This window comes from Nyctibius grandis, chromosome 7 (assembly GCF_013368605.1).
Source record: "Nyctibius grandis isolate bNycGra1 chromosome 7, bNycGra1.pri, whole genome shotgun sequence".
Classification (NCBI taxonomy): Eukaryota; Metazoa; Chordata; class Aves; order Nyctibiiformes; family Nyctibiidae; genus Nyctibius; species Nyctibius grandis.
Window position 1 is genome coordinate 8,592,539 of NC_090664.1, and position 18,586 is coordinate 8,611,124.

General features: G+C 34.7%; 1 protein-coding gene across 1 annotated transcript in view; it reads left to right on the forward strand.

Moving 5' to 3' along the window:
* Positions 1-18,112, forward strand: part of KIF15 (kinesin family member 15) — a 35,542-nt gene extending 17,430 nt beyond the window's left edge. The window contains exons 17-35 of the mRNA XM_068405145.1: positions 67-264; positions 1,161-1,268; positions 2,057-2,162; positions 2,717-2,882; positions 4,232-4,382; positions 5,372-5,457; positions 5,883-5,958; positions 6,232-6,318; positions 7,284-7,388; positions 8,248-8,370; positions 9,821-9,967; positions 10,948-11,052; positions 11,342-11,506; positions 11,944-12,050; positions 14,686-14,758; positions 15,348-15,385; positions 17,025-17,190; positions 17,597-17,728; positions 18,029-18,112. Of these exons, the coding sequence (XP_068261246.1) occupies positions 67-264; positions 1,161-1,268; positions 2,057-2,162; positions 2,717-2,882; positions 4,232-4,382; positions 5,372-5,457; positions 5,883-5,958; positions 6,232-6,318; positions 7,284-7,388; positions 8,248-8,370; positions 9,821-9,967; positions 10,948-11,052; positions 11,342-11,506; positions 11,944-12,050; positions 14,686-14,758; positions 15,348-15,385; positions 17,025-17,190; positions 17,597-17,728; positions 18,029-18,112 (2,223 nt within the window). The remainder of the gene's footprint in view (positions 1-66; positions 265-1,160; positions 1,269-2,056; positions 2,163-2,716; positions 2,883-4,231; positions 4,383-5,371; positions 5,458-5,882; positions 5,959-6,231; positions 6,319-7,283; positions 7,389-8,247; positions 8,371-9,820; positions 9,968-10,947; positions 11,053-11,341; positions 11,507-11,943; positions 12,051-14,685; positions 14,759-15,347; positions 15,386-17,024; positions 17,191-17,596; positions 17,729-18,028) is intronic.
* The last annotated feature ends 474 nt before the right edge of the window (positions 18,113-18,586 follow it).

Here is an 18,586-nt window from a genome sequence, read left to right on the forward strand (position 1 = left end):
TACCAGACAAAGTCCTAATTCTGTTTTACAGTTAAAATAAAGACTGCTTTGTAATCTTTATAACAGAACATAACCACTCCAACAAAAGCTTACCAACTAAGATCTCGCCTAGTGCCACGAATAAGCCCAGAAATCTTAGATTATCATTCTGAAGATTTTCAGTGTTCCGAAGAGATGATGGATGACATTTTGAAAGAGCCAGTTCCCCCAGAGATGAATGAACAAGCATATGAGGCCATTGCTGAGGAGCTCAAAGTAGCACAGGTGAATGTTCTGAATAAAAACTGCAGTGTATATGTAACTTTATAATAAAGTGGGTTTTGGCATGAAATACTTCCCCCCCCAATATATTTTAATTTGCACGGGAAAGTGAAACTCTTGAAGAATACTTAAGGCTTCACTAAACAGTTCTCTAATTATACATTGTACTTAAGAGGATTTACAATGAAAATACTGAAAGGGATTTGAGAGTTTAATATTGTAAGTAGTTTAAGATATACAGGGCATTTAAACTTTTACTGTTTTAACCAGATAAAGAAGTTTCCTCAGAAACAAGTTATAAGTCTCTGGTGACAGCTACATTTGGAACAATACCCAGGCTTAGTATATAATACTGCATTATTGGAAGAAACCTGCCAAATAATGCTTGTCCACCCTTATACCTTAATTGTCTTATATCTTTCCTAAAGGGCAGGGAAGGTCTCTTCTCGCATGACAGTGCTACAGAGTTATCTGAACTACTCTAGAAGCTGGAACTAACTTCAGTGCATGTAAAACCCTTACACAACAGCCAAAACCCCTCTTTGATGCTTACCATAGTGCAGAGATCCTGTAAGGAGTTTAGCTAGTGTATATTTTGAGTAACTTCTTTTTAAAGTCTTATTTCTCCAAGATAAACATGTATCTGAAAACTGTTTATTGGATTCAGTCCTTGTATTCCCTGATGGATTTTCTTGTGTTCTGGCAGTTTAGTTAGCAATAGGAGAAATCAGCTACTTAAGATACCAGCTTATTTTTGCATGTTTTGTTTTCTGTTGGTTCAGGTCATAAAAAAAGAAATTAGTTTACATTTTTATATTTAATATGCACAGACTGCCATATGGCATGTGAGAATAACTGGAAGATGGGTGTTCTAATTTTGAGTGTCTGTTGTGTCACAGGAGCAACTGAGCACAATGCAGACAAGACTGGATGAAGAGGAAAGCAAAAATGTAAAACTCCAGCAGCACATTAATAAACTGGAGCATCATTCTGCACAAATACAGGAGGTGAGAGAACAACAATACAGGGCTATATGTAAGTGTGTATATATGACAAGGTGATATCTATCACAGTCACGCTACTGTGTTGTTTACTGAGGTCTGCAGTGTTACTTGCATTTTGGCTTTTGAAAAATTTACGTAGTGACATAGCTCAGGGCTGTGCAGGAAGACAAGGACTTCATTTAATGTAACACTGCAGGTTTGCTTTTTTTGTTTGTTTGTTTTTGTTGTTTTAAATGTTGTGATTCTGAGCCTCCTTGATCTTAAACTAAAATATAAGCAAACAGACACTCAAGATGTCTGTGCTTGGTTTTGGCCAACTTCATGATTTCTGGGAAACAGCAATAGTCACAAGGGAATTTTAAACTTTGGAATGCTGAAAATACTACTTGTCTCAGCTGGACGTGAACTGAAGTGTCCTTACTCTAAAAAATATTTACAAGTCTTCCTTAATCTCTAGGTTTGATTTAACATAGAAAAGGAATTAAGGCCTTTACTCTTCCCACATCAGTCTAATTTCAGATAGCTCTGTTTTGAAGTAGATCTCTGCTCCTGAGCTGTGGGTTGCTTTAAATGAACATTTTAGATAAGGTAATGTCTTCAGTTATATTGAAATATTTTTTTCTTGGATTTGTATGGGTTTCAGATTCACCAAACATCAAATGTAAAGAAAAATGCATCTTGTGTTTGTAATCAGCTGATGAAATGCTCTAATACATTATTACTGTTACAGTTCTGTGACTTAGCCACTCCTACATTTCCTTCCATTTAAAAATTTTACTTCTCTTCTCAAGCTTCTTTCATCTGAAAGGAATGACTGGAGTAAAGAGCGCCAGGAGCTCCTTGAACAGATAAAATCTCTTGAAAAGCAATTTCAAGACAGTCAAAGCAAGACTGATAGTAAGTCTATGTAACACTGAAATTTCATGTGAAGTTTTGAGGTGTCTTAATGTTTTGAAGCCGCAATAGCACGTGCTGGGTAGCTCTTTGGGTTTAAAATGTTAAAGTTATATTGGTTTGATTTTTTTAAAATCTTTTTTTAAAGGAAAAAATCTTTAATACTTGCAGAATAGTTTTTCTCTGCCCAGTCTTGCACAGTATACAATACTGAAAAATGGTCTCTGTTCACTCTGAATGTGAAGGTAGTACAGGATACAGTATTTTATGAAGAAAATATTAACTAAAAAAAAAGGGAAAATCCTCTATCGGTCTATGGAAATGCAGTGATATCATCTGGAATGTTTTTGATTCTGCCTGTACTCTTTAGTTCCTAAAAGTCACTGTTTCATTGACCTTTTCCATTTACAAACCCTTGTTGTGTGTGACCTTCAAGGTCAATTCCACTGTAAACGTGTAAAGATCTGTGAGACTTTCCCAGGACGTTCTGTAGTGTTACATGTGCTGTATCTAGTACAGTTTTCCAAATGACATGTACAATATTTGTTTTTTGACAGTATTAAAAAGTGAAGTCTGTGACCTGCGCATTGTCCTGCAGTCTGCAGACAAGGAGCTGTCTGCTGTAAAATTGGAATATAGCGCCTTTAGGGAAAAGCAAGAGAAAGAAATGAGTCAGCTTTCTGGTAGACATATGGACATACAGTTCCAGCTGGACAGCGTCAGGTATGTTGGCAGCTTGGTAAAATGCCTAACCTCCCTTCTGGATGCATCCAGTGATTTAGTTGTTCTTTTCTGCATGTGAACTTGCACTTTACATCTCATATTTAAAGTTATTATTTTGTGTTTATGTCCTTTGATTGTTTTTTTTGCTCAATTCTTTCCATGCCTGCTTCAGAGCCATGAGGGGGAACATGGTGAAATTAGCAGAAAGAAAATAAAATTAGGCTTCCTTAATTTTAGTTTGCTATAGCATTTTTCCCGTGAAGTAGGATATACCTGTAAGCTTATTGATCTCCAAAAGTTAAGTAACTGAAGAGGCAGAGTTTGTTTGGGCTTGTTTTTTTTTTCCAATTCAGTCTTAAAATTTAACTTACTTCTCAGTCTGGTCACATGAAGCAGGCAACATAATGATGCTGCTCTAAAAATACAAGCAGAAAGAAACCATAAAAATAAACTGAACTTTGACCTGGAAAGCTTACTACGTTGTATTCAATAATTGCCATTATTATTGGGAGATGAAAATCAGTGAGGTTTTTAATCATCAGTGCAACTTAGTTATGTTGGGTTTTATTGTTGTGGATTTTTGTTTTTGATGGGTTGTGGGTTTTTTATACTGGAAAGCTTAACTATGTTATCGTATTATAGTGGGTTATGTCTTAGCTGAAGTAATTTTTTGAGTGATGCATTGTGAGACTGGAAACCTGGAACTGAAATTAAATGTGGTTTCACTGGTGCTCTTTGTTATAGCAGTACTGACTTTTTGGAGGGTGTTCTTTCTATAGGCTCTCCATTAATAACATGATTCATAACACTTGTGTAGCAGCTCTTTTACCCCTCTTTGCTTTCTACTTTTGTGAAAGATCAAATGAAATAAGTTTCCAGGGCAACAATTTAGAGGGAAATAACCTAGACTTGCCAAGAATATATAAAGATCTTATATGGGATAAATAACCCAGATATCAACTAAGCAGAGGTAGGTACTCAGGATCATTCTAGCGGAGTCTTTTGTCCAACAACTGGCTAAAAAATTATTTTTTTTTTTTAAATTAGTGAATGCCATTTTCAAGACAGTGACTGGATTTCCTTAGAATTTTGTAAGTAGTAAATTATTTCTAGGGTTCAGAAAGAGTACTCTGCCTTCTCTGCCAATGCACTTAAGTTTCCTGTGCCCTTCATAAATTTGAGGTTTCTGAGTAAAAAAAAAAAAGTTATCATTTATGTCAGTCACTTCTTTCTAAAATAACTGTACTCTGTGTATTATCTGAAAATACAATTGATTGGAGTATTTTTATAATGAAACAAACCCTTATCTTAATACTGTGGGTGGGTTTGTTGGATTTTTTTCTATAAAGGCTAGAACACGAAAAGATTCTTGAAGAAAAAGCAAGCCTGCAGGATGACTATGACAATTTGCAGGAAGTAGCGAAGTTTGAGACGGATCAACTGAAGCAACAACTTGAGGACAGAAAACAAGAAGGAGAAGCAATGAAAACTGAGCTTTGTGTAAGACAGTCAAGGCTTTTAAAGGATTTTATTATACAGTTATAGCCAGATCGTTTAATTCCTATTATTGTATCATTGATAATAGATTCCACAGTTTCCATAGGTTTCCTGGTGGTCTCATTTGGAAGACGTACACAGAAATTTTTTTAAAACTTAGTGCAAGATTTTTGCAGCTGCAGGCTACAAGAAATATCCAGTAGCAAGATGAAGTTTTCGGCTGAAGAAACTGCTCTGGAAGAAATGTTGAGGGAGATGAGTTAATTAGTAAAGGAATAAGAAACTGCTTTGGAAAAGAATCCTGACATTGAAATGATGGTGACCTTTCATGTCAGTGCTAGCTAAGACTAGCTTACTTATTCTATCTTTCCAAGCAGTTTCTTAAAAATTTTCATAGTGGATGTGATCTTGTTAAAATGATCTATGCCTTTTTGTGGTGCAATTTAGTTGATGCTGTCCTTGAAAGCCTGTCAGACTGCAGTCACTGCAAAACAGCAGTAAGGTTGCTCAAGGGCTTTTGCAAATGATTTTGCCTGCTTTTCTGCAGTGTATGCTGTGCCTGCTCAGCAAGTTTGCTATAAGTTTTCATTTGTAGTGTTTAAAGGAATACTGACAGATTGAAAATTACTATTTTAAATTCCTTATAGTCTAGTATCTTGTACTGCTGGTTAGAATTTGAAAAATCCCCCCAAATTAATCTACAGCTGAAAATCCTAATGTCTTACTTTAAAGCCTTGGATATTGAGGAACATTATAGCTACATGAAATAATTATCAATGGCAGGTGAAAAGAGATGACTGCTTAATATAAGTAAGAGTTTACTTTTATCTTTGTCCTGGACAAGTTCAAAGATCTTTGTTTCCATTTCAGGTTTTGTGGGGTTTTTGTTTTCAGTCATCTTAGGAGTTCATTTAGATTTTTATTTTGGTTTAAATTATTCTAAAGACCTGATAGTGTAATGTGTTACAACAACATATATTTTCATATTCTAGAACCTTTTGAAACTCTTGAAAACAGAAAAAGAACATAACGAAAAACTAACATTACAATTACAAGAAGACAAAGAAAACAATTCAAAGTGAGTTTTAATTAGTGTTGGGGTTTATTTTCATCTGACTTCATTGGTTTTGTTGTATGCTAGGTTTTGCTTTCTGAGGGGATTCTGTCTGTAGAGGTGTTTTTCCCCAGCTGGGTGGAGATAATTATATAATGGGCTTTTTTATTTTATCTGACTTCATTTTAAAGTATTCAATTAACATGACAAATGTAATTGCATTACAAGTATAGTTTTTCATATCAAAGATAAAGTTCCACTACTGATAGTAGTGTATGGCTAGTAACTAAACTATTAGTCTTTTGTATAGTACCGAGAAGGTGATAGTTAAAGAACTCTTAAAAAAAAAATTAAGTGCAAATAAGATTAAACTTCCATGACTTGATTCTTGTTAAAGCTCTTTTATCTTCTGATTATATTTCTCACTAGAAATATGTTTTCTTCTCCAGGGAGCTCTTGAAAGTACTTGGAAAAGCACAGGTGGAGAAACCATCCTCTGAAATGGTGACACAGTGTGAGCAGCAGGTACAACAGCAGAACTGAATGACTAAATATGTGTTCATAGATTTCCTTGTGCATTAATAGCAGTTTTATTGGTGAACTGACTGTTCTGTAGATTACCAGCAAAATAAATGTAGAGTTCTCAAGTTTCAGATTGTTTTGTTAAGCTACTGCTTAATTTTTCTGGTGAAATAAACAACTTAGTTCCTTCCTTTTTTTTTTTTCATGGCTTTGTGCTTTACAAAACATACTTCAAAAGTAATTAAGTCTCTCCTTCACAATTATTATTTCTTCTAGGAAGCAAAACTGCAGAAACTGCAACAGGAGCTGGCTGCTGCTGAGGAGATTATTGTTTCTCTGAAGAAGACAAATGATGCAGATAAGGTTTGGGCTTATTTCTGTTACTGATACCCAGTTTTGTGGGTAACTGTGTTCTGTAGGAGAGTTGAATGCCCAGAGCCTTTCTATGATACTTAGTAATTCTGTGATTCTAGGCAATCCTGGCTGTGTAACTATGTAAAATAAATCCTGTCTTTTACTAGCATGGAGTTTGCAGTATAGTAGGAAACTGGTATTCATTCAGGGAAAACAAGATAACTGAAGGTTAAACAAAAAAAAAATCAAGCTGTCTACTGGACAAAACATTCAATGCATAAACGATGCATAATTCCCCTGATGATTCATAGGGCCTTCCAGTCAGTGTCATGTCATAATGGGCTAATAGAAAAGGTAAGAAAGGTGATGTAAGAATGTGACTGTGGGTATCTTTATTAATAAAATCAAAGCACTTTTACATGAAAAGACTGCTCTAGTGTTCTGAAAGCTTAAATAGCAAAAGTTCCTATAGTACAGGCATTTATGCTGTATGTAAAACAGGCATAAGAAATCACATAGTGTGTTTAGTACCCAGCATGGTGCATTGATAAGTCTTGCTTTTTCCATGCTAAAACCAAAAATTTGACATGTATAAGGTCAGAAGAATCTGGTATTGTCAGGGCAGTGGTGTTTCTTGAATGTGCCTTCTTCCATTTCAAACAAATGTAACTTTAAACTATATATAGTACTTGTATTCTCCTATTAGAAACCAATTACAGCCTGAGACTATATCAGAGGGTTAGTCTTCTAATGAACACAGCAGGTTATTTAATTCTTTATCCAAGTGCTTAGAACAAAAGCCAATGATTTAACAACAAATTTCCTGTTACTGCTTTACATATGCATATTGAGGCCTCATTTTCAAATGGCTGTTTGAAATTTGGAATTGACAAATTATACACCAAAGAAAGTCCAGTAATACATTATATATATATTATCTATATTTGATCAGAATTAACTTTTTTATGTTGCAGGAAGTTGTAACTGACTTGATGAGACAGATCCAGGAGCTGAGGTCTTCAATTAATCATAAAACTGAGACCATAGATGGGCTGACAAGAGAGCTCGAGGATATAAATGTATGTTCTGTCATTTTGAAGGACATGGAAGTTTTTCAGAAATGGAAAGCAATGACATGTCTTATCATGCATCTCAAACAGCAGTAACTTGCTGTAGCATTTTAGAAGGAAACTTCTTTGTTGTGACATGTTGAAATCTTCTGAACATTTTATGCCTAAGGCTGTCTTGAAAACTGAACTCTTTCCACGTGGTGGGTAAAGAGCAGTGTCTCTAAAGGGACCTATTCACGTCCTGTAAACTACACTCAGCTGACAGTCACATTTAGATTTTCTCAGAAATTGGCAATTTAAGACCTCAACAATTGAAGCAGAGTTGTAAATTCATTTTTGAGGGAATGAATTTTTGTTACTGATATTACTATGTTCTACATCTGAAAACATAAGTATAAAGAACTAAACCTATGTATTTGAATAACTATGAATAAATATGATGCATCCTTTTTATTAAAATAGGTCTGATTTGCAAACTGATAGAGCAACCCACAGAATGCTTTAGATACTATATATGAACTATGAATTCAAAAGGTCCTACAGACAAAATGTTGATAAGACAGATTTCTACATATGGTTATCTGTTTTTTTTCAATAATGGTCTTAGTGGCCAATATGTATAGTGGTGGCTAATACGTATTAAATCAATAATCTTTTTCCATTGTTTTCATTTCTAATAACATAGTTTATACAGTTTAGCAAGTATGATAGATCATTCTGATTTTAGTCATTGACACTGAGATTTTAAACGTCTGCAGTTGTCATCATAAGATTTTAGATATACATTTATTTGTATCATGTTTGCCAACTTTCTTTTATAACGTGTTTTCCTAAAAAATTCTAAAACTTAACTGAATCCTTTTCATAGTGCAAGTATAATCTTGTTCTGGCTGCCAAAGAAGAAAGCAAAGGAATCATACAGGATCAGGAAAAGAAGATTGAAGAACTGAGGGAAGCATTGGAGAGAAGACAAATAGCTGATAACATTGAGGTAAAAACATTAAAGTTGGTATATTATGATTATTTGTTCAACATACCAACTGGATGTGGTTTTGCTTAAAATACTTATGTAAAACTTAACCTCATTTTAGTTCAAGCTAAAGGTAGTTAAGCTGTTCTTAAAGGAATTTTTCATGATACCTGACAAATTCTGTTAAATTATCACATTACTTGACATAAATATTTTATGAGCTACTTCATGAAAACCTATGCTAGAAGCCTGGTTTAATTTTGTTAAGGCCACTAAGGAGTCATCAGCTGAATTTAATGGCAACATTAGATAATGCAGCTGAGAAATTAAAATACGTAGAAGAATATATTATGCTTAATATTATCTCTTCCCCCACTGCTACTATATTTAGTAACATCTTTTCTTTACTTATAATTTTAACTAAAAGCTCCATCTGCTGGAAACAGATCTAGGATGCATGGCTGATCAGCTGCGGTTTTGCTTTTTAAAATTGTAGCTTTGTCCTTCCTGTTACTGCTCTCACTGTTATTTTGGTGAACATGTCCATCAGTCAAAGCCACCAGCCTTTCCTTACAAGTAATTTCTACAAGATCATCTGTCATATTACATATGCTTAGTCCAATCATATAGCACCAACAAAGTCTTTCAGAGTAGTGTGTGCTTCTCAAAAACCATTCTTAAATAGGTTTCCACTATGTTTAATAAACAGCCTATCTTCATTAATGATCATATCTAAATTTGACGTTCTGGAATTCTAGACTAAGTTGCCTGCCAAATGGATCACCCTCTGGTTTTGGTGGTTTTTTTAAACTGTGGTAACAATTCTTACTACACTGTTATCCTTGAGTGTAGCTGGCTCCTGATAAAATTGTGTTTCTCCTTTGATTTTCTACATCAGTTACTAATTTCCTTCATGCTTTCTTGTCTGGACAAGAACTAATCCAATGTGGCATTTAAAATACTAAGTACTGTTTCTCCTTCTAGGGTAACACACCTTGTGTAGCTATGATGCCCTATCAGATAGGGTGGGAGTCTAGATCCTAGAATAAATCCAGAGGTATCTACATAATAGCAGTGCACTATAAACACTGTAATCACTAGTTCAGCATGGATTAAAATCTAAACATTATTTTCTGGTTTCTTCTTTAAAGAATTGTATCTCTTTTTAGGTATATATTATACTTTATAACAGTGGTTGATTCCAAATATCTCCCACAAGTATCTAACTGTAACTATACTGTAGGAAACTTCTAATATTTGTTCTGCAACCAAGACAATTGATACAGAAAACATAGTAAAATAAGAAATTTCTAGATGAATGCTTGCTACTACAATTCATGATGAAAAAGTGGAGGGAAAAGGAAGATGCTTGTAGCTGTTAGCAATCTTAGCAACAATGACAAAACATCTTGAAACAACTGCGTTACAGAAATAACATTTCTTTCTTTACTCACCCAATGACTTAAAATAGAGAGACCTTCTCTGTGAAGACTTGCATCATACCACTGATCAGCTGATAAGACTGACAGAGGCCTCTAAAAAACATGATTCACTGCTTCAGTGTGCACAGGAAGACATAACAAAGAAAGAAGCTCTAATCCAGGAACTCAGGGAACAGGTAAAACAAGGAAATTATTCTTCTCCTTGGGAGGGAGCTGTGGTTAATGGTAGCTTCTGGAAAAGGTTTTACTTCTAATTTTAGAGCATCTTGTATGCAGTACTCTTGCTGAAGAGCAATGCTCCTTCCTGTAAAAGCTAAGTAGTAGTTCAAAAGCTTCTGAACAAAGGCTAGATAACTTTTAAATACTTTGGAAATGGTGTCTAGAGATCATGAAAATGCTTTACTCTGAAAGCAGAGTAAAATTATCAGTACCTATAATAACAGAGCAACCTGAGGTTATAAGCAGTGTAACCTAGGAGATTACTTTTTCCTCTGTTTAATGCTTATTCACTAACTATATCATTATGTAATGGACATAACTGTTGAGCTCTGAATTCTGCAGTCTGAGTGTGATTTGGAGCTTTTGCAGACCAAATAGCTATGTTACGCCTTTGTCCAAATTTTAGCTTTAGTTGTCACAACTGTCATAGTGCTAACTAATATATTTGTGTTGGCAGAACTCTAATAAGGGTAAGTCATTTTGGAAAGAAGAGTCCTTTTGTCATGTTAGCATATTCTCTTTGAGGAAACAGATTAAATCTATACCAGTAAAATCTTAGTTTGTATCAAATCATGTTTTGACTGGTAATGTTTGCCAACAAAGTTCATAATAGCTTTTCTGTGCTAGCAAGCCCTTTGAAAGGTAGATTGTGTTAGCAAGGCAAAAAAAATCAAATACCAACAATAAGAATAAAATTCAGATTAACTACACAGTATAGAGTGTATAGATGCTTTCAGAAATGCTTGTTACATGCAACTATTGAATGATTAACAGTTATTAGGTAAATATAGAAAAAAAATTATGAAAGTGAAGTCTAAAGTAATCTAAAATAACATGGTATACTTAAGCTTGCTCAAAACAGAGATCTGGCTATTGTTTTCTTTGCTATTTTGTGTGTATTATAAGATAACTTAATTCTAATTGGGGTCTCTAATAGTTGGACAAAATGACAGAAGAACTGGAGAAGAGGAAGAATGAATATGAACTAAAAATGAAGCAAATAGATTGCTTTGTGGACTCATCTTCAGTAATATTTCCTCAGGTATGGCATTTGTGAGAGCAACACTTTCATTGTAATGACTGTTAAAACTCATAGAAAAGGACTAATAAACTTTATAGCATGGCTTCAGGCTGGGACCAGAAATGACAATGTATTGAGAATGTTCAAATCCCATTTACCTTGTTTGTAACTTAAATGTATTATTGATGATTTGTCTGCCAGGAATTTATTAACATATGTCTCCAATTAAGTATTAAAACATGTAACCAATACATAGGGGGAACAGTTCTTTACTAATAGTTTGTGGGTTTTGTTTCTTTTAACTTGCCAGTGTCCAAAAACTCCCCCTAATTTTGATGTGAATTTGGCAAAGCTCTTGGAAACTCATGAGCAAGAAATAGCTGATCGGAGGGCTTCTGCAATAAATCTGGAGCACCTTGTCCATGAACTGAATGAAGAACGACGAGCTAAAAATGATGAAATTCTAAGGCTGAAGGTACTATGAGTTAATCTTTGCAGGCAATTTGTAAGGTTAAAATAAGACAGAATACAGAGATCAGGTTTCTAGTGAGCTCTGCTTAGTAGTCTGTCCATTAAAGCAGGAAGGCAGTTCTTGGTCTTCTCTTTACCTAGGCTGGTAACAAATGGTGGCAACTTGCTTGAGGTGTCCATATATCTCTAGGACTGAGTTGTTTCATGTTCATGAATATCAAATGGTAGCATCATTTTTGCTGATGAAACTGTTCTGACTTATTCTAAATCAAGTTTCTAATGTGAATGGAAGGGTGATGCAGATCTTTGCCAGAGAACTGTGTTTGTTTTCTGAGAAATAGTTTTGTCTTCTGTTTTACTCGAAACCATGTTCAACTGGAAATGAAAATGGGAATTGCAATTTGGTGTTCAAATAAAATGTTTCTGATTTCACTTGCTTAGGAACAATTAAATGAGTTGGAGAACTTGCGTCTGGAAATGCAGATATTGGTGGAGAACAACAGGAATTTACAGAGCCTTGTAGAAGCTCAGCGACTAAGCAAGAACAGGTAAAGTAAAATAAAACAAGAAAAGCCTGTCTTAACTTGAAGCAATTAAGATAAACAAATTTACAGTTTTCATTTGAAATACAATCTTACATATTGTTCATATAATTAGAGATTGACTCGGCCTTTTCTATGAAAGTTGTTTACTGGCTTGTTAAACTTTATTGCCTTTAAATCACAAATTCTTAAATACAACAAAGTCTTATAAAGGAAATGGAACGTAAAGTAATTACACGCATAGCCACTGCTGTGTGTGATATAGTGCTGCATCACTTGTGCAGTTATGGAACCAGTAGATAGGAAATGTCCAAATGAATTCAACACAAGTTTTAACATAGACATAAATGGATCCACTTCTCCATCTTGTGTTTTTGAGGGTGAGGAATGAACTTCCTCTGAAAAGATGGTACGCTGCTGTATACCTCAGATGGGGGATATCGGGAGGTTTGGTTCAAATTGTAACCTGTACAGCTTAGTTTTGGACAGAAAATATTTTGGTTTGTGGCTTACCTTTTTTTGGTTTTTTTTCTTTGTTTTCAGTTTTTTAAGGAATTAAATAATCTGCTGGTTTACATCTTGGGAAAAGAAATCTTAACTGGCAACAAATAATTCTGTTGGTGTTTACTTAATGACAATTCATTTTTAAGGGGCAATTTAGTAAACAGTAACTTAATGCTAGATAGGATTTTAATCTTTTTTTGCCCATTAAATGTATCAAAAAATATTTTCCAGAACTTCTATCTCTATTCAATGAAGTATCAGTGTTGTCAGTTTTAGAACTGACTTTTTGGTAAGATAAGTGTTTAATGTAAAAGAACACTATTAAATTTGCAAAATTAAGTATTCCAGTTAGAAGATGCTATAATTGCAGGTGTCTGCAACTCCAATTTGTCCTTGCATTATATGTATTATACAGCAATCTTCACTTATAAAGGGATTCATTTGAGGAAAACATTCTGTGCACAAGATGGGACAGTTCGGGTGGGATACTGGATGATGATGTCTCTATGGGCTTCTGCTTAGTTTGCAGCAGACATTTGAAAGTGTGTTGTGAATTGAAATGGGAATCACAGAAAAACAAGAAGTGGTTACCTTGCCATGGAAAACTGGATTCTGTGGCTTTGTTTTTCACACAATTTATGGAGTAGGTTACTTGGACCTAATTTTTCACAGAAAACCATTACTTTTATGTTCCTCCTTTGCTGGATTTCAGACTTGGGACCTTGGGATATAATTTGGATAAGCATTAACAATTCCCAGCTGCTGTTAGTTGTTAGGAGTTGTGGTCTGAATAGACTGAAGGCTAATAGTATATAGCATGCTCTCTGAAAAATGAGGTTTAGATATCTCAGGTGGGGATATTCACAAAAGACACATGCCTTGTATATTATGGGAACAACTGATAGGAGCAGGTAGTAGTTATCTTTTGTGTTGCCCAGTGTTAGAGAGTGAGATGATTTGATCATTGGCATCACACATGATGTGAGGATATCTTGGACTGCATTGGAGGATGTTTGAGAATACAACATGAGACCAAGTGCCTGTGCTCTTGGTATTTAGTGTTAGGGCAGGGAGGAACAAGCTGTAGAGAAAAGGTTAGCCTTCACCTCTGTAATGCTAAGCTGGAGCAGGCTCAGTTCATGACTTGAGAGCTGGTACAGGCTGACCAGTACTAGAATTTGAAAGGCTCAAGCATAAACAATGATTCTAAACTTGGAGGTTTTAAAGTTTGTGTAAGTATCACCGAGAATAAGTGAACAAAGTGTGCTGCAGTTTTGTCCAACTATTTATAAGCTGGATGAATTTGGCTGGTTTTTGGAAGTGGGTGGTACCAAAATTTAACAAGGAAAATATATGATTTTTATTTTGGTTCTCAGAAGTTGTTAGACTCTTTAAGCTGGCATTTAATTAACATTAACAAAAAAAAAAACCATGCACACATACACACACTTACTCTCTCAGACTGAGGCTTTTTATACCAGATATGAAAAATAAATCACCCTAGCTAGGTATGGTGACAAATATTTTAAATTACTGAAAATAACAATCTTTTAAAATTGCATCAAATTACAATAAATGTTAATCAATGAAGTTTTTCCCTCATGGTAGTCTACAAGAATGAAGTGGTCCCAATGGTGTGTTGGTTCGGGGGTTATTTTAATTTTATGGTGTTTGCTTACTTCCATCCAATATCATGCTTATTAAGAACTAACAAAATAAAAAGCTTACAAGTCTTCTGAACACAAAAATCTTTTACCTTCTTAACTTGGCAAGACCACTGAGCAATGATCTTGTAGGAAGGAGTTGCTTTCTGCAGTATATATGCATGTGAGCATCATGAACTACTAAAACATTTACCTCAGTCCCAAAGCTGTCTAACATACAGTTGTATAGTTACTACATTTTAAATTTTCATTAAAACATTAGTTTCTTTATACTCAAACGAAGGAAAATGTGATGTTCTTGAAACAGAAAAGTTTAAACCCTTCCAGAGTTCTTTCATGATGCTCAGTATTCTGAATACGAACATGTTTCAAGACAGTTACACACATTTACTGGTTTAATCTGGATAAGATGTTGTTTTTGCAACTGATTTCCTCTGTTTGTGAGAAACTTTCCTAATTCTTTAATTTCCTAGTGATCAGAAACATCCTGATGTTGAGTACCTCAAAGGGAAAGAGGAGGAGATTGCCAAAGAACGACTTGCCAAGGTATGTTACCCTTCTCATGTCTGTTGCTGTATCCCTGCTGTGAAGTATTAACATGTTTTCTTCTATTTCATGGCAGTGAAACAAACACTGATTTCTAGTGAATTCTAACAGACAGAGCCTGATACTTAGCTCTTAAGGTTTCTTTCTTGGTCTAACACCAATGAACTGGGTGTCAGATCGCACAATAAGCAAAACCAGACTCAGATCACTCAATCTGACTCATCTCCACAGAGTTGGAAAGTGAAGAAAGTGTCACTTGCTAATGTCAAGGCTCTGCCAAAGGGAAGTTAATGTCACAGCAGAGGTTGCCATGGTTCTCCCAGACAGAAGAACCCCCTGTTAGAGCTCAGCTGTGTATGAATGGGCAGAGATATTGCTGTGAGTCATTTGTGCTGGCATGAAATTGGAAATACGTGCATACAGCAGAGAGATTAATTTATAGTGAATATTAGAGATGTGAGTTACTGGGCAGTAGGATGATTTTGGTAGGATCTGGAATGAGATATGTAGCATCAGTTAAGTGACAAATAATTTTAAATATATGTATATTAAACATCAGAATGTAACTAATACTTTTGAACTTTTACAGAATAAAGCCATGGAGGAGGTGCTGAAAATGAAAGCAGAGTAAGTTTAAATATTGTTCATTGAACCAGAGACTTACATTAAACTCATTAATACCAAAAAGGTGTATTTAAGCCATAGAAGTCCAAGATCTGAAACTATAAAATATGTAATTTGGAAATGTTGCTTACACTTCTGCAAGACACATTGAGTTTTTACTCTTTCTCATCAGTAGGTGGTAGTAGCACCTATTGCTACATTTTCTAAAAGGGTAGCATTATATCAGGAAAATACTCTGAAATAGGTAGAACCATAGAAAAACTTAAATTGGAAGGGACATTTTGAATTGTTTAAAATTGTTTTGAATTCTTTTATATGCAGTGAATTCTAAGCACATTCCTTTTCAAATTAAATTGAAATACTGTTCATTTCTTTATTAATATCTTAGATTAAGTTTAAAATTATAAAATATTTAATTCTTTGCTTTTTTATGCTATTTGGGTTTTTTTTTGCACTTGAGCTCGAGTAATGAAAATTGTTTATTGTTAGAGGCTTCCTACATTGTGTTTGCACTGTTGTGCAAGTAGTCCTCGAAATTCAAGTGTTTTGTGCCTTGGATGGATAGTAGTCAAGAAGTAAAATACTAAATTAGTAGATAAAAATTAGTTTGAAAATGTTGCTCCTGTTATTTTTTTTTTCCTAATCTGGATTGCTTCAGGATTCATAGTGGCCAAATCTCCTAATACTTGAGTTATTTACATTTAATGGAATGCTTTTTATGTAAGTTAACTTCTTTAAAGGATGAAGATAGTTTTTATGCATGTGGTCATTTCAAAAGTAATTTATAAAACCCTAGTCTTGATTAGGGGTTATTCTGCTATTTGATGCATTGGTTTTTCACACCCGTATGGTCTCTGAAATATGCTTTATAACAGTGCTACAATGTCTCATACAAACAAATAATGTACAAAGAGGAAGAAAAGGATTTGTCATCAAGAAAATGTCTTGACAAATGCAGCAAGTGAATGCTCTTTTCGTACAGTAGGTCTTAAACACCAGGCTTCAGTGAAACAAAACTGATGATGAAAATATTTTAATTTATGCAATATTTGAATAGACATGCACAATTACTAAAGTTCATATAATTAGTAGACAGGCTGCTAAATTTGATGGCATGGTTTAATATTCTGTGAGCCTGATAGAATTAAAACACTTTCAGCAGACATCTATCCAAAGTGGTGGTGCTTCTGTTACCAGGCCAAACAAGCTCAGACCATCTCCGAGCTATTCAGAGATGTTTCTGAGCAACAAGGCTATTGGGGAAAAGCCATATACAAACAAGCAATTTAGGGGAAATTTGAAGAGCAGCAGAGTTCATCTGGCAAATTTACATGCCTTAAATGAATTCTTGTAGGTGAAGCTTCTGTTTTCTTTCATGAGTGGACTTGTATGGAAACAGCATACTTCCCAAAAAGAAGAGCAACTCCAAAACACCGACTAGTTAAAAGATTGTATCAAACTCAAGACCTGTGAAGCAGAATGTAATTCTTCCTTCTGTTAGCACTGAGTTCTAGGGAAAATAAATTGTCTTAAAAGGGTATTTTTAGAAGAGGCTGCCTACATGTCCAAGGATTACTTACTAATTCAGTTGTATGCCATTTATGTTGTTTTTTAATATTATATGATTCTTTCATATTGGCAGATTAGAAGAGACCAAAAATATCCTCAAAATCAAAGAGAATACTTGTCTTGAAATTACTCTGGAGATGGAACGAACAAGAGCTTTGGAGCTGAAAGCATTTCATGAAAAAGAAGAAATTAGATCAAAATTGGAGGAAACATATGAAGAGAGAGACAGAATCGGAAAGGTTCTATATGTATAATTTTTTTGTTGTCTTTACAGTAGAATCTTATTCAGCAGAGGTAGAGCTGTTGCTAATTGGACAATATGCTGAATTAATTAGCAATCAAAGACTGCCTCTGAAAATGTTTGGTCTTGCACTTTAATATTTGTAATGCTGTTTCCTGCGCTAGTGGAACTCTAGGTCCAGAAATCACTGGCAATTCATAACACAAATCAAATGGTGCTTTTGCCCTTTAGAGGCATAAGGAGACATAAGACAAATACATATTTCCTGAATGAACCAACTCTTGCATCATATGTTACAACAAACTTAAATGTTAGTACATTAATAGTTCTAAAGACGCTATTTCTTCTGAAAAGAGGAGGAGGGGCTACAGTTAAGAGGTACACAATGTATTTATTAATTACAGGAAATGGACTTGCTGAGGAAGCAAGTTGACACTCTTGCTGAGGAGAACGGGAAATTACTTGGTCACCAAAACCTAAACCAGAAGATTCAGTATCTTGTGAAACTGAAGAAAGATCATGCTAAGCTTACTGAGGTAAGTTGCAGAGTAGAATGCAGCTGAAGTCATGGCCTGACATAGAGAGCTGAGCTTTGAGAATGAAAACTGAAGTTCTTGCTCTTCTGTTGGAGAGTGATAGATACCTCCGATTTTATGCAGTTGTGTTAGGTCATGGCTGGTCTGTCTCCTCACAGGCCCCAGACAAGAATCACCTCATTTTATTTCCTCAAGTGCATAGCATATAAAACACTTGAACAAGTGTAGATACCACTTATTTAGAAATATGGAAGAAGGGAGTATCATTTCCTTAACACCCATGTTTTTTCTGTTTTACAGGAAACTGAAAAACTACGAGTTGAAAACGCTTTTTTGAAAGAATCAAAAAAATATGATATATGTAGACATCATGATCAGCTATGATGACACAAATAAAACTGCAGAGCCATGTTTTTAAAGGCTACAGAATAAGCAAAAGCCAGTTGTCAAACTTGACTTTTGCTGTGGTCCCAGAATAATCGAGTATTTTAGTTCCTGGATTTTTTTGCTGGTAATAACTTTTAGTGACGATTTTTACTCCAGCTAAGTGGGCAGCTTTCAATGACACATTAACACCTTCCTATAATTTATCAAAAACTGATTTTGTATAGGTGCTGGAAAATACTTCCTTGAAACTTTTGAACCTTGCCAAGGAAAAGTTTTCTCACTGGGAACACACCTGGATTTTTGTTTCTTTTTGTGCTTTTATTGAGGTTCCTACCTCTTCTGAAATGCTACATTTTCTACCAGAGCCAAATTCTTAAAAGCCCAATTTCTTTGTGATTTTTTTTTTTTTTTTTTAGCTAAACGTAGTGTGTTTTTACTGGGTTAAAATTAATTTGTCAAATTTATTAACTA